Here is a 14443-nt window from a genome sequence, read left to right on the forward strand (position 1 = left end):
CTATTTTTCAATTCACATGCATTTTCACCATTTCCATTTTTATCATTTAATTTGTGCAACTTCCACCCTTAGGGCTACTTTATTTTATGATAAATGGCCATTTTGGGTTGTGAATGATGGACAATAATAAAAATGATGAAATGGCTCGGGTTTCATTTTATCACGAATGTTTTGATCAAATCGACTCTAAATTAATCAAATCACTTGATAATTTATCACTGTACTTTTAATTTCACCTCCATTTTTACCCCTTTGTTTTTCCAGCCAGAGCCCTACCGTCCTCTTTCATGATACCAATTTCAAATTTCAAATTTGTACTTCGAGAGGCGCTAGCGAGTCACTAGCGAAAACAGCAAAGCGAAGGCCGTGACGGGCACACTTTCAGGAATGGTGGTTTTAATCGCTTAAATCGAATTTCGTGTGCAATGTCCGCCTTTTGTGTCCAGTAGGCTATAACGTGAACGACTGTTATTATTTCGCCTGTCGGCTAAAATGCTGTCTGTGTGTTAGCCCGTGTGTTAGTTAGAGTTATCTGTGCACCGTCAATGTCTTTGTTATTTTGAGAAATGACGTGTCTGTCATTCCTTCCTTTCTGTGTTAGTATATTCTACTCTGCACAATGAAAGGCCTGAAGTCAGTCAATGAAAAGGATTGCCGTCTATGATGAATCCAGGTCCAATATGCAAGCAATGTTTATAATACATTGTCAGTGATGGAGCCATTAATGGGAACCTAGATATTTCATGCTACACAAAGCCCTCAGACTACCCCAACCTTATCTTTCTGCAAAGGAAGAGGAGGTAGGGGTGTTCAGATGCAGAGAAACACTGCTCAGTCTGCTGCTGTGGGAAGTATGCAATACACGGGCTTGCTAGCTGACAGCAAGCCAGGCTCCCATATAACCAGTTTAAGTATGAGTTCTGGCAGAAAAACTTGCGTGCTACATAATTCTTTCATTCTCTCATTCATTATTTCATTTATTCATCCAGGTCTCCCTACCACAGTTCTTTTGTCCAGGCTGTGTTATTCATTCATTGCCTCAGACAAGATATGTTTATTTTCCTTTTGGCGCCAACAACAAACTTGCCACAGTTCGTGGCAAGAGATCACGACACTGTACTATTATAGGATCAGGAGGCAAAGTAAATGTGCGAAAGTCTAAATTGCAGTGATTTAATGCAATGCAAACTAGCTTGAAGTGTCTGTTTGAACATTAGCATTGATATTCCTATGGTCATTGCTGTGAGTTGTGCCTGTTTTGTGTTGGCGAGATCCCCCTCGAAGGAGCAGGCAGGAAGGCAGCTGGGTGGGGGCTGTGATTATGAGGCCTAATGGGATTATGGCTGATTCTTCGTCTTAAGTACGTTGCTGTGGGGTGAACTGGCAGCAGGGATCCACACAAGTAAGGGTAGGAGAACTTGTGTTTTTACTTCTGACATACTTTCACTTGCATAAATGTTAGCCTCTGCTTATTGCTATGTCCTGTCAGGAATTTCCATGTTATTACCTACAGAAGAAGCGTTAAATCGATACGAGTCTGGACTAATCCTTTCAAAGGCATTGCACTGCTCAGGTCAGCCTTAAATGGAAGAGGATCACTTTACACACTTTCACATACATTTGCATTTGAATGATATAATGGGTATTCATCTATAATGTTTGACACAATTTGAAATCAGATAGCATCCCAAAGGTCACAGCACAGGGCTTACTTTGCTGTTTATCTCTGCAATTCAGACTGTCAATGTAACTGCATCAGTCCACAGCATGGTCCAGCATTTTTAATGATCGTGTGTAAGTGTATTTTTACTTTAAGTAAACGCCCATCTGTAGAGTGTGTGGGCTTGGTTACTTTCTGTGTTCCTCTTGTTTTACTTCATACCCTTCTGCCTACTCCTTCTCTATATCAACATGCTCTTGGACTGTGTTCTCTCGGTCGAGAACAGCCCGTCTGCCCATTGCAGAGTGAGTAATGGTGTCTCTCAGAGAACACCCAGCTGGTGGGAAATAAAACAGCTGTTTGTAGAGCACAAATGGGGCTGTTACTGTACGGTATCAGACTGCTGTGATGTGGAGCCACACATACTGGGTCTTAGAAGCAAGTTTATGTAGAGGAGTGAAGACGTTTTTACCATTTAAGTGTGTAAGTGATAGCCGAGTAGGTAAGTGTTTCTCCTACATTCGGTGCAGCTTGAATACTGTAGGTGTTCTGATTTGAATGTGTTTAATCTGCCTTTGAACCAAACCTTTGGATTTTGTAGATAAAAAACGCTTTCCCTGACGAATATTTTGGGGTAATGGACCAAATTAGTGGATATACATGTAAATTATCTGTATGTGCGTTGTGTTGTTTTGGTTTTTTCCCCCGCATTAATTTCAGTGTATATCAATTACAACATATATCACAGTGTGCGTGTCAAGCATGTTGAAGTGTCTCGGCCCATACAACCCTGACGTAGTTATGCTTTGTAAATGTTCTGTAAAGAGGGGGTGGAGGTCAAGAGGATTATTAAAGAAGCGCATGAGTGTGCCTCTCCCATACTCTCTTCTGCCAGACTGCTTAGATATGGGAAATGCATACTTGTTCCAAAGACACAACAGAGATAAAGTTTCCTTCAAGTCTTGTAACACATACTTTATGCCAATTTGTATCTTTTAGTCAGTGTTTGACAAATACATCACATTTAATCTCTAGGGAGGCGAATTGGCACTTCCCCACTGTATTGTTGTTCTGTATTATCTCTCCTCTGCTGTACACAGAGTCCCTCGTGCAAGCTTCTGTTTTTCTTTAGGCTCGCTCTGCCCAGCTCCAACTTCTGTTGTCTGGCCTCAGTCAGACTCACTTAAACCCTGTCCCTGTTTCTCCCCTAAGTTTGTCTCTGTCTCTCTGTGGAGTAGACTGGGATTGACTGCAGTGGGGTTCTTAAGATGTTGGATTTACTGCTGTCCTTTATTGAGCCTTAGTTCCAGTTTTAACATTGATGGTGCAAAACCTTCCTGCATAGGGGTAGTGGTACATCTGTGAGAAAATCCTGGTTGATGCTGCAGGCCTAGATGTAGTGTAGTGTAAAGTTTTCTAAAACTAGTCAATTCGATTTTGTGCATTGATTATTCATTGATCGATTCAGGACGTTTAAAAGACCTTAATAAAAAGCTAGCTAGTGCCTTCTGTGTGACTCAGTGGTCTCCAAACTTTGTAGAGACTCAGTCTCCACTCATTTCTTCTGTCCCCTTCTGTGTTTTCCCGCCACCCAGGAGCTCCACGTCCTAAGCAAGAGGGATACTGTTGATACTTCAACTTGTGCCAGGGAGTCTTTTGTTTGGTGGCCCCTCCCCAGCCACCCGTGCCTGCCAGAGCAGCCGTCTTTACTGATGCCGCCCCACTAAGGTGTCACTGATTCATGGACGGACACCACGGAGATGAGCACGTCTCTGCTGCGTAGCAGACCGCGGCTCTGCTCAGCGGCTGTGATAAATGCCCGACTTCTAACTTAGCACTATTCGGAAATCACAGTGGCTTCTCCATGCATACATGCTAATCTCTGTTTAGTATTGGGCCAAGCTGTGCTATAATTCATGTATGCGAGTGTGTGCGGGAGTGTGGTGTACTGAGTAGAATGCCTGGGAATGGCTGGACTTCACCCTGTTACCCCTGGTAACCACAGAGCATGATGGGAGCACAGGTAAGTCTCCTCTCTTATGCCACAATTCATTTTTCCCCTTTGAGGACACGGAAGAGCTCTTATGTAGAGCAGGAGTGTCTAGTGCTCAGATAGTCTAGTAACTGTGCAGATGCCACTCTTCTTTCTTCTGACACAATTAACTCTTCTCTCAGGGCATGGATGGAAGGTCATTAGAGCACAGCTGGAACACTCTGAGATGCTTCTGACTGGCTTGAGTGGTTAAATTAGACCTGTTACATCTAGGAGATATTTAGGATGGGGAGTCACATAAATTATACCTGTAGGCAGGTACTGACTGCTGTGACTGTGTGTGACCAGTTGTCTGTCCATTTCACAATATCCGTGGCTGGATAAGTGAGGGGAGGTTTTTGGACAGGCTAAGTAACTGGTAAAGGCAGAGGGATGACACATACGCTCGTGCTTGCAGACACAGAGCACAAAGACCGGCCTGTGGCCAAACTTCCGTAAAAGGTTCTCATTCACTTCGTCTCTGTCACTCTTCCTGTCTCACTCTGTCTCTCTCTCTCGCTCTCTCTCTTTTTATGGCATCATCCAGAGTGTTCCCAGACTTGTGTAAGAGCAAATATTATCCTCAGAGAGAGTGTAGGGGGTTTAAACAAGCACAAACATTTAAAATCCTGTCTTGATCATGAGTTGATTTTGGTTGTTTCTTTGAGTTAAGGCGTCAAGTAAAACATTTGGCTCAGGGCTTTATTCCTGAAATATTAACTTTCTGTAATTTGTTTCTCATCAATGTAGTTTCACACAGTCTTTCATGTTCCTTGTTCTATGCACAGATCCCTGCCTCTAGGCCTTATGGGTTCATTGGGCCGCAGGATGACAGTGACAGCAGCGATGAAGGTACCTCCTCACTGTATTATGAAATGTGCTTTTACTCTACTGCATGTAGTGGTAGTGTGGGATTGATAGTCACGTTTTTTGCCCATCAGAGCCAAGGCTTGAGGAACTACTGGCAGCCTCCTGGGACGAGCTTCCCATACTGGAGAGACTGGGGCTAACCAGGTGGGTGTGGTGAGGCCTTGACAATTTCCAGATAAAGCCATCCACCAGTTAGCATTACAGATACACCAGAGTGGTTACTGGAACTCAAGAGCACATTTTTCCATAGCAGAAATGTATTTATTAATTTATTCCTTTGTTGTTGGTCACTTAATATTGTTGTTCACAGCTGAGGATAGCTACATTACTTTATTTGGCAAGAACCACCCAATTCTTCATCACGGTAGTTAAAGTGGCAGTGTGTATTTTTGATAAACTCCGAGCTGTTTATATGCTTAAAACAATGATACACGTGTTGTTACCTCATTGCCCTCTCCAGTGCTCCATAGTTATTTTCGCCTATTGGAATATGGTTGATGCACATTGTCATAAGCTGTGCAGTTGATTCTCTTTCGTTCCCTCTGTCACTGAATTGTTCTCTTTTCATCTCTCGTAGTTGTGAGGAGATGACTGAAGAAGAGGTTGAGGTAAGACATTAACGGTGATAAATTCCTTTTATCAGCATAACCCCATTCACATGGATTTGTAAACTCCAACTCTCTGCCTGCCAATGTCTTTCATCTCATTTGTCCGTTCGTCATTGATTTTTTTTGCAATCACCATGGTGATCACATAATTTGTGTTGTTCTGCACAGCGCTGTACATCATTATTTTGTCTTTGAGCTCTGAAAGCCAGACTTCACAGATGCATACACACACGCTCAAACACATAAAACAACGACCTTGCTACATACAGTCCATATGTATAGAAAATGAGCTGAGCTGGCAGCTTTATTGTCCTTTTAGCCTTTTAGTGTCCATATATGGAAACCCTATCCAAATGTACGGATGTGAAAGCAGACCAAATATGTAGCCAAAGAAACAGACATTAGAAAATTCTCATTAGATCATCAAAATGGTGACTAACAGTATAACTTTCTTTCCACAGAGTGCCTTCTTCCAGTTTGCCATGGCGTTCCGCTGTGACCAGTACACCCTCCCTCAGCGGCTCCAGGCGGAGGAGCATGACCGTGCAGTGGCGCAGGAGAACCTGCAGGTGGAGCTCAGCCACACCAAAGACACCCTGCAGGTTGACACTCTATCAGAAACATTACCAGAGATTACACTAACCTCGAGCTTCACATGGTTGTTGATATGGTATGGTGATAGCTCTGTTATATCTGTAACCCCCCCCCCCGCCCCCCCCGCCCACCAGGAACTAAGGAATTAAGCTGCAAACAGCGTCAATGACCTCATTATTTATGTTTGTGCTTAACCTTATTCCCCAGACTCAAGAGTATCACCAAATATGGTTAAGGATAGTGTGGTTGCACACAGATGGGCAGACTCCATTAAAGTTATTTAGGAAAAACATTCTACGTTTAGCCTTGATTTAACTTCACATGCAGGCTATTAAATGTATAAATGATATACATTATCATGACATGTTTGATATATCATCTTTGTTTCTTTAATCATGAAATATACACATTGCATACACAAACATGGCTTTTTCTTTATGTGAATAGATGTGATGAATGTTTTTTTAGAATGACCCATTGTGTTGACAAACAGCTGTTGAAGGCGCGGTGCGTGGACGGTGAAGCTTCAGAAATACTGGGCAAAATGGAGACGTGTCTGAAGACGCTGGGCAGTGCGATGGACGACATCATCGCCGCTGCTGAGATGCTGGGGGCTGCTCACCAGGTACTGTGTGTGAGAACATGAGCTCCATCATACCTCCACCACCATCAGTCGCTGACATGTGGTTATACAGTGTGTGTGATATATGAATACGTATCGCATGAGGCTAGCAGTGCCAGTGTTGTGGATTCAAATCAGCTTTCCCTCACTTTACTTTCATCCACTGAACGTGTGAATCACAGTGGATGAAAATATTTTTAAAACATGCTGAAGGATCACTGGCCAAGGGAACTCCCCCCCTTAGCTTGTTTGATGTGTTTCATGGCTTCAGGAGGCTCGAGTGAGCCATGCGGTAGAACTGATGTCGGTCCACGTGGACCACCTGAAGAGGCGGCACACCATGGACAGCGCTGAGCTCCTGGAGACCAGGAGGCTCATCCTGAAGACCCGCGGCCGCCTGCTGAGTGACAACACTGGTGAGGGATGATCTGTAGTGGTGCTGACGCCTTAGAACAAAAGCTTTTAAAAATGGCGTCTAACAGCGTATTAAATCGAATGCATTACCTGTATAAATCATAGACATCAGTGGATAAGGTTTGCACTAATAAGATCATACTCTTTCCCCTCATGTAGATGACGGTGACGTTAGAGTTGTGAGGCAGTCGTCCCAACAGGTAATCAGGCTTTCATGGATGAAGTGTGTAGCATAGTTTGGAACATACATGGAATCGTAATCACTGTGAACTGCGATGAAAACGACACAGTACAAGGCTATATAGGCCCTGTAGTCTGTAGGGCCATCTGGTTATTCTGGATGTGCTGCTTGACTCAGTGCAAAGCAGTGCTCACCCCTAGGCCTATATGTCTCACTCTCTGATCTGTCTCACTCTTTCTTTTCCATTCATCTGCAGCATTTTGCTCTTCGTCGAAGAGTGAGCGTGACTCTCCTTCCAAGTGTGGCTCAGGTACAGAAACCAGCAGTTTTTTTTATGGAAATATTTATGATGACATTTGGCGACACATGCTTTCAATTAATTAAATACTAGACTAATTGTGTAAATCAGTCATTTTTGTTTCAGTGTTTTATATTTCACATAGCATATTAAAATAAGTTAAAAGAAGCTACCAGTTTACAGCCAATCATTTAAACAGCAACTAAAAAAACTTTAGTTACATTTTTCCTGAACTCCCACAACAGCTCAGTGATCTTGAGGCCAGATTCTCAGAGGGCATGAAGGCCAGCGAGGACACTGGCAGCCAGCGACCAGAAGGGGGCAGCAGGTAAGCCTGTGGCAGTGCTCAGAACTGAACCAGAAAATGCAGGTCCGGGTTTACAAAATGACTGATGAGGTCCGATGAGGACGACAATTGGTTGTGCTGGTGTACCATATGGAGGATGAGCTTAGGAAACTTGGACTTCAATGATGTGTTCTTGTGTTTTGTTCTTCCTCTGTGGAGTATCCAAACAGTGCAGTCATGCGGCTTTATGAGATGCACCACTAATCCACAGCTAGCAGCCTTTTTGAAGCAAAAGTCTTTGAACATGTGCTAAAGCAAAGACACAAGGTGGATATCAGCACAGCAAAAAAGAGGTGAATTGCAGAATAGAATGACAGTGAGACATTACGGGGCCTGTGGTCATTGTGGGAGCTCTAAGCTTTTGCAGAGAGGTTAGTTAACACTGTGCAACACCTACTGAGATGGGTTCCTTCTCTTTCAGGGGCCCAGGTGTCTCTCTCATCAATAAGTGTGTGTTGGCTCAGGTGGCCAATATCACTACAGGTTTCACAGCTTATTTCCAAGTTATTGGCTTGGCCACTCTCAAATGACTCTACTCACAAAAAGAAACACTACTTGGTGCGTTTGATATTTCCTGGAGGAAATTTCATGAATATTGATGACGACACAATTGAAATTATGTTATTAGACAACACTGCTTCATTATGGCAAAAGCCTCTGTGATCATGTCCAAATAACATCAAACAACAGTCCTCTATGTAGCACTTCACCTGATGTTTTTTTTTCTCCAAACAACTCCTTCTGTGTTTCTGCAACCTTCTTCACACCTGATACACCTGTCAGCCATGCTTCATTATGTCTCCTTTCTCAGAGAGAGGAATACCCAGGCAGATTCTACTGAAGGCTGTTTTCCTCCCCGACTGCGACGCCACACACTTCAAACACAGGCATCAATTCAGAGTCAGGAGTCAGAGTCTGACTGTTCTGCAGTCCCAAGGTACCGCTGGTCATTTATATGTTGTCATTTAAGGACTACTATCACCTACCAACAGCCTCTATGTCAGGGAAGACATTATTGTACAGTATTGTAAACTGAAGATTTTGTGTGCTCCTGGAAAAGTCTGTAGTAGTTCAACTAACTGCTAGTTATAATCAAAAAACCAAGGACATTGTTTCTATTCCTAGGAGAAAAAATATGATTGAAACCTACAGTACCAGTCAAAAGTTTGGACACACCTTCTCATTTTTGGAGAAGTTTTTTTCTTTACTTTTATTATTTTCTACATGGTAGATAACACTTTTTTTGTTTAGTACATCATTCCATATGTGTTCTTTCATAGTTTAAATGTCTTCAGTATTAATCTACAATGTAGAAAATAATAAAAGTAAAGAAAACACTCTTTAAAAAGTATAGGTGTGTCCAAACTTTTGACTGGTAGTGTATGTCTTCACTCTGCACAAAACTTCTAAAACACAAAATGCAATTCTAAAACATTTTAATATTACAGAAGTAATTTGATTACAACCTATCAGTTTGATTGTGGTGTGATCTAAGTGTACTGTACTCATGTTCATCTGTAGTCCAGTTCCCTCAGCACTGCGCTTGCGTCGCCGATCAGCCCTGTTGGAGCAGGAAGGAACGGGAAGCTCGGAGGAGAATGAGGGATCCAGGGAAACGAGTGAGCAGAGCCCTCCTGTCTCTGAACCCCCCTCCTCAGAACCGTAAGCCTAGATCAACTTTCTCTCTCTCCCTATCTCTCACTCATATTTCCATAATATAAACATCAATATCCCCACCTCCACTCTCTCATATCCTCTGTGGCCAATTTTAGACAGATGTCCATCTCTGTTTGCGGGATAGTTCTCAGGATAAGTCCAAAGTAGTTATTTTCCTTACCTCTGTAACCATACACTTTGTCCTCTAGCATTTTGGCCTCAGAAACAATGCTCATGTTAAAGGCATCCAACTAATAAAATTGAACTGTTGGGGAATAGCGGAATTATATCGCATATTTTCAGTTCAATTCAATTTAAAATTAAATACAATTCTTAGTTATTGATACAGTGCAATGAACATCATCCCTAGGTGAAGGATGTACGTAGATGAAATCTACTAAACACAATTCTCAGAATAAAACTCTTTTCTCTCTGTAGGCACTGTATGTGTCCTGTCCAGCGTTCCCTGCCTCAGTGGGTGTCTACTAGTCGTTTTGTGATCAAGTTGCTCTCTCTGGCAGCCATCTTCTGTGTGGTGTTCCTCTGGGTTTTACTGCTTTTGCTGAAGATGCAGATGACCTGAGCAGCTGCTGCTACAGATCACACAAGAGACTGAAGGACACTCAATAAAAAGTTGAATTAAAGGTCGTTAAGGAAAGACTGTCTGTGTATGACAGGTGACACTTGTGATATGTGAGGTGCTGATTGAGCGGTGTATGTTTTTTATGCCTGCACCCAAAGAGAAACAGCTGTTTAATTAAAAAAATCAACCAAAACTTCGGATATGACAGGTTCATACCTTTATGCAGTAATACTCTATGCTCTGTGATCTTATAATGTAGTTCAGTCAGCTTAAACAGCCCATTTGTTTGTACATTTTGGAAATTCATGTGCCCATGGACAAAAAATCTAATGTACATCAATAAACAGGATGCCATTGGTCAGTAGATATCAGTTTTGTTGTCGTTGCATTAATTCTAGTGTAGTGTTAACCAAACTTTCTATGATCTTTGGTGTTGACATCTTTGTTTTTCTATACAGTGTGATGTGCACTGTTCAAAGACGAATGTAACGGCCCTGAGTAGAGAAAGCCTGTATTCCTTTGAGAATGCAGGTGCTGTTAACCAGTTGTAATGACGATCAGACGAAGCAAGAGAGCAGATGCAGTTTAAAAAACACAGCACAGAATGCAAAAATCGTGTTTCAGTTAGTGTTCTATAGTCGTGCTGGTAGCAGTTTATCTGTGACATAACCACCACTCGTCCTCAGTGTATGTGTCTGTAAGCCCATAAGTGTTTGTGATTAGGGTGGATGACCATGCACTGCCTTTTCAAAGGTGCATTTTCTTACACACTGCCAACAGGGGGCAGTAGAGGAGGCAGGGGGCACATGTTGCAGGGAAACCTGGGACTGCTTGACACAGAGGAACATCTGCAGTAGGGAAATTTAGTGATTTGTATTTAGTTTCAGTGTGGTGGTCTGATCTTGTGGATGTCACTCCTTTTCTAGCTGAGTCCTTGCGTACAGTGTGAGCCACAAGCAGTGGAAACTACCACCGCTGTTGAAAATAATAAAGTGTTTTAGATACATTTACATTACTGATAATTTTAGAGTACATTTAAGAATACCCAGATCTGATTTTTTTTGTTCTCCAATCCATATTTATAGATGCTAATATTATCGGGACAATTTCTTTTATTTAGCACTCCATGGTAACTGAATATTCAAACAACTGATTATCTGGTTTCAGAGAGTGGGATTTGAAAGGCTCCTGTATTCAGAAGCCTATGTTATAATTTCACCCACTTCAATTATGGGAAACAGATGGTCTATTTGGTTAACTAAGCCTGGTGGGTAGATGGAAGTTCTAACCTACCAAAAATAGGACATAGACTGAAAATCACCTTCAAAAATACATCAGCTGTTTTAAAGTGTTGTTTGTCTGTTTTTGCAACACCTAGTTTGCAACATCTTTCCCCTAAAGCAGGGGTTTTCAACCGGGGGTCCGCGGCCCCCTGGTGGTCCGCGACGGCATTGCAGGGGGTCCGTGACATGAGCCTATGTTCACCATTGACTTTTTACATTTTTATAAATATACCTGGGCCCGTAGACATATTTATGTCAATCTAAATAGTCTGAATAGCCAAGTCGCATTGCCAAAAATACTGATGTAGATCCATATTCAGCGAAGAAATTACACTGACAAGGGCTATAGGCGGAATATATGTGCGGGGGGAGGGGGCGAGGCGGCGGCGGTTAGTGATGTACCCTGATAATTTCACATATTTAAGTGTTATAGGCAGAATATGTGCGCGGGGGAAGGGGGCGTGGCGGCGGCGGCGGTTACAAACATGAAAAAGAAGGGTGCAGGACTGTAAACTGTCTTGGGAATCACTGGCACATCAGTGGGCCGCGGATTACTTTCTAGTCAGAATGGTGGTCCCTGGGACAAAACCAGTTGAAAACCCCTGCCCTAAAGCACACACGTATGGTGTGTGATCTGAAGTTATGTTAAGATGAGAGACAGTGTTGTATCAAAAATATACCCTGCTGCAAGCACTGTAAACACAATGCAAAGAACATGAGGAGATGTGAGATTTGGACGTGTCCCAAGATGGCTTTTCTGAATCAAGAACTGCTTACAAGTACTTGAACTCCTGTTCTGTAAATTACAAAGTTTAATTGTTGGAGGAAAATATAAGAAACTTAATACATTAAAGGTCTTCTAGATGTCCGTTCAGTGTTTGCACTAAACACTAACTCACTAACTCACTCAGGTGGTGTAAGACTCTACACCAATGTGCCAAAACATTATGACCACCTGCCCAATATGCTGCTAGTGTCTTCATGCCTCCAAAACAAGGCATGGATCTCTGAAGGTGCTCTCTGGTATCCGGCAGCAAAACATCTCTCACAGATCCTGTAAGTCTTGTAAGTTGTGAGTTGGAGCCACCATCGATCAGAGTTGTTGTTTCTGCACTTCCCACAGATGTGTGATCGGTTTGACATTTAGAGGTCATGCAGGGCAATACCTTGAACTCTTCATCATGTCACTGGAACAGTTCCTGAACAATCTGTGCACTGTGGCAGGCTGCATTATGCTACTGAAAGAGGGAATGCCATCAGGGAATATATGCCAGGAATTCATATACAGCACATGATCCACAACGATGTTTAGGGGGTGGATCATGTCAAATTGGCATCCCCATGAATGCCAGACCCAAGGTTTCCCTGCAGAACATTGACCAGAGCATCACACTCGCTCTTCTGATGCCACCTCAGTTTGCTTTCCTGACCCCAGGGGTCTGAGCAATGCCAGTGATGGAGGAGGAAGACATACCTCTGCCAGGCTGACTGTGCCCATACCAGACTGCTGATTCACAGGATTAAGTGCCATGGCACCTCACTTCTTACATAAAACATGGCTCTCGCCTCTGTGTGAGTCTTAAAAGGAGGATTGCAACAGTAAGGTCATAACTGGCCACAATATTCTATTCTATTCTATTTTACTCTATTATCACACTGTGTTAACTAGTGAGAGCCAATTCTCCCCCCATAAAATGACTTATGACCATGCATAACTATGATCATGTGCAAGGAACCATGGTATGTCCCTGAAACTGGTTACAAGACTGGTTTTACATCTCCACATAGCTGTTGCACTCATTTGGAATGCAATAGCTATTTGAAATACTCATCTTTAACACAAGATTCTCTTAAAATCTCAGGGGTTCCATGGGTCAACCTTTTGAAAATGTGGTACAATAGGTAATTACACATTAGGTACAAAGTGCAGCTGTGATGTGTTAAGCTCTTTATTTTTGGACACTGAAGGGAAGTTGCCTACACAGACAGGCAGGTGCCTACAGAACTTGGCGGCCATTACCTTAACAGGGACCAAACGGTAACACCTTAGGCAAGATTTATCAGTGAGCTTGGCTTGGCTCTCACATAGGGCCGTGGAGAAAACAAAGTCAAGGACGCGTGGGCACCACATACAGAAGGTGAGGAACCACTTGGACATTTACAGTTTCAGACTTTTATATGGCAGTTCACTGTGCCCTTGGGTTGAATCCATGGCAGCATAGATCTCCTTAACTCTAGAAAAAGAGAGTAAGGAAACAAACAAATATCTGTTTTATAATGAATCTACCCACCTTGCTGATCATTTTTTGCCAACCTTACATGTCCAGTATGCATGGTGGTAATGCCCTATCAGTTCTCTGGCAGAGCATAATAAAGAGAAGTGTGCTCTTGTTTAGGAAGAATAAAACATGATAAAGGACCTGGGTTTGTTTACACAGGAGCTCAAATGCAACACAAATGTGATGCCACTTCAGTTGAAAAACACAGCATATGCATACCAAAGATACCATGCATAACTGTGCATAACTTGCATCACTTTTCCCCCAACTGCTTTACAAAGGTGTTTGTTTCATTACTAAAATTGATGATTTCACCTATCCTTTTGCATCCCAAAGAACAGACTTCAGATTTTGCAAGAATCCTCCATGCGTTCCACATTGCAGTACATCATGTGCATAGTATGGAGCAAGTGGAGCAATTCCTCTTCATGCATTTGCTGAACATGAATTGGAAATATGTTACAATGGTCGTCACCGAGCAGCACGACAGCATGGACCTACTGTATGTGCATATGTCCCGTGTAAAAAGTCCCTCATGTGCACATCCAGTGCACTCCCCGCAATGCCATTAGTGCTCTGCAGCTGTCCCACTCCAGGACGCGTTGTTCAATCGCATTTCTGCATATGTGTGAGAACTGACTAATGTTACACAATGAGAACTCTGATCAGATACTGTCATGTGAGGTTTAGATAGAGAGTGCGGCAAAGTGTGTGAGCTTATCCTGAGCTAGGAAAGGATCATCTCCTTAGGCATTCTATCAATATCCAGCAAGGGTCTCATTTGCAGCGCAAGTGTCCCGACAATGCAGCAGCATACCACCTGGACAACCATACGCGTGCGGAATTCGGAGGACAACAACACAGATGTTAACCTAAATTAGCTGTTTTTGTCTTGTGGTGCATGTAAATCATCTGTATTCTGTGGTATATAGTTTATGCACACCTGACCTGCACCTGCTGATCTGTATGCAAGTAATGACTAGTGCAAGATAACTAACTAAGCAGAGGACAATGGCA

The 14443-nt window shown here is 42.7% G+C and overlaps 1 protein-coding gene across 6 annotated transcripts; it reads left to right on the plus strand.

The window, feature by feature from the left end:
- The first annotated feature begins 1175 nt into the window (after positions 1-1175).
- si:ch73-352p18.4 (inositol 1,4,5-triphosphate receptor associated 2) lies at positions 1176-10228 on the plus strand. 6 transcript variants are annotated; one of them, XM_031567307.2, is made up of 14 exons: positions 1176-1408; positions 3256-3683; positions 4481-4544; positions 4634-4706; positions 5140-5170; positions 5632-5772; positions 6258-6389; positions 6658-6802; positions 6960-7000; positions 7238-7291; positions 7525-7607; positions 8437-8562; positions 9147-9287; positions 9720-10228. In XM_031567307.2, exons 2-14 carry the CDS (start codon positions 3669-3671, stop codon positions 9862-9864), a joined length of 1191 nt encoding a protein of 396 aa, XP_031423167.1. In that variant the 5' UTR covers positions 1176-1408; positions 3256-3668; the 3' UTR covers positions 9865-10228. The 6 variants fall into 6 exon arrangements, with proteins under 6 accessions (XP_031423167.1, XP_031423169.1, XP_031423170.1 ...); XM_031567309.2 differs by lacking the exon at positions 1176-1408 and adding an exon at positions 1555-1573; XM_031567310.2 differs by lacking the exon at positions 1176-1408 and adding an exon at positions 1804-2162 and having other exon boundaries at positions 5632-5739.
- The last annotated feature ends 4215 nt before the right edge of the window (positions 10229-14443 follow it).

Source organism: Clupea harengus, chromosome 5 (genome assembly GCF_900700415.2).
Source record: "Clupea harengus chromosome 5, Ch_v2.0.2, whole genome shotgun sequence".
NCBI lineage: Eukaryota > Metazoa > Chordata > Actinopteri > Clupeiformes > Clupeidae > Clupea > Clupea harengus.

What these genes read in the sequence shown, in the direction of transcription:
- si:ch73-352p18.4 (XM_031567307.2), top strand. An exon ending in GAGAGACTGGGGCTAACCAG is followed by an intron (nt 4,707 to 5,139) that starts GTGGGTGTGGTG and finishes CATCTCTCGTAG; the next exon opens with TTGTGAGGAGATGACTGAAG. An exon ending in ACACCAAAGACACCCTGCAG is followed by an intron (nt 5,773 to 6,257) that starts GTTGACACTCTA and finishes GTTGACAAACAG; the next exon opens with CTGTTGAAGGCGCGGTGCGT.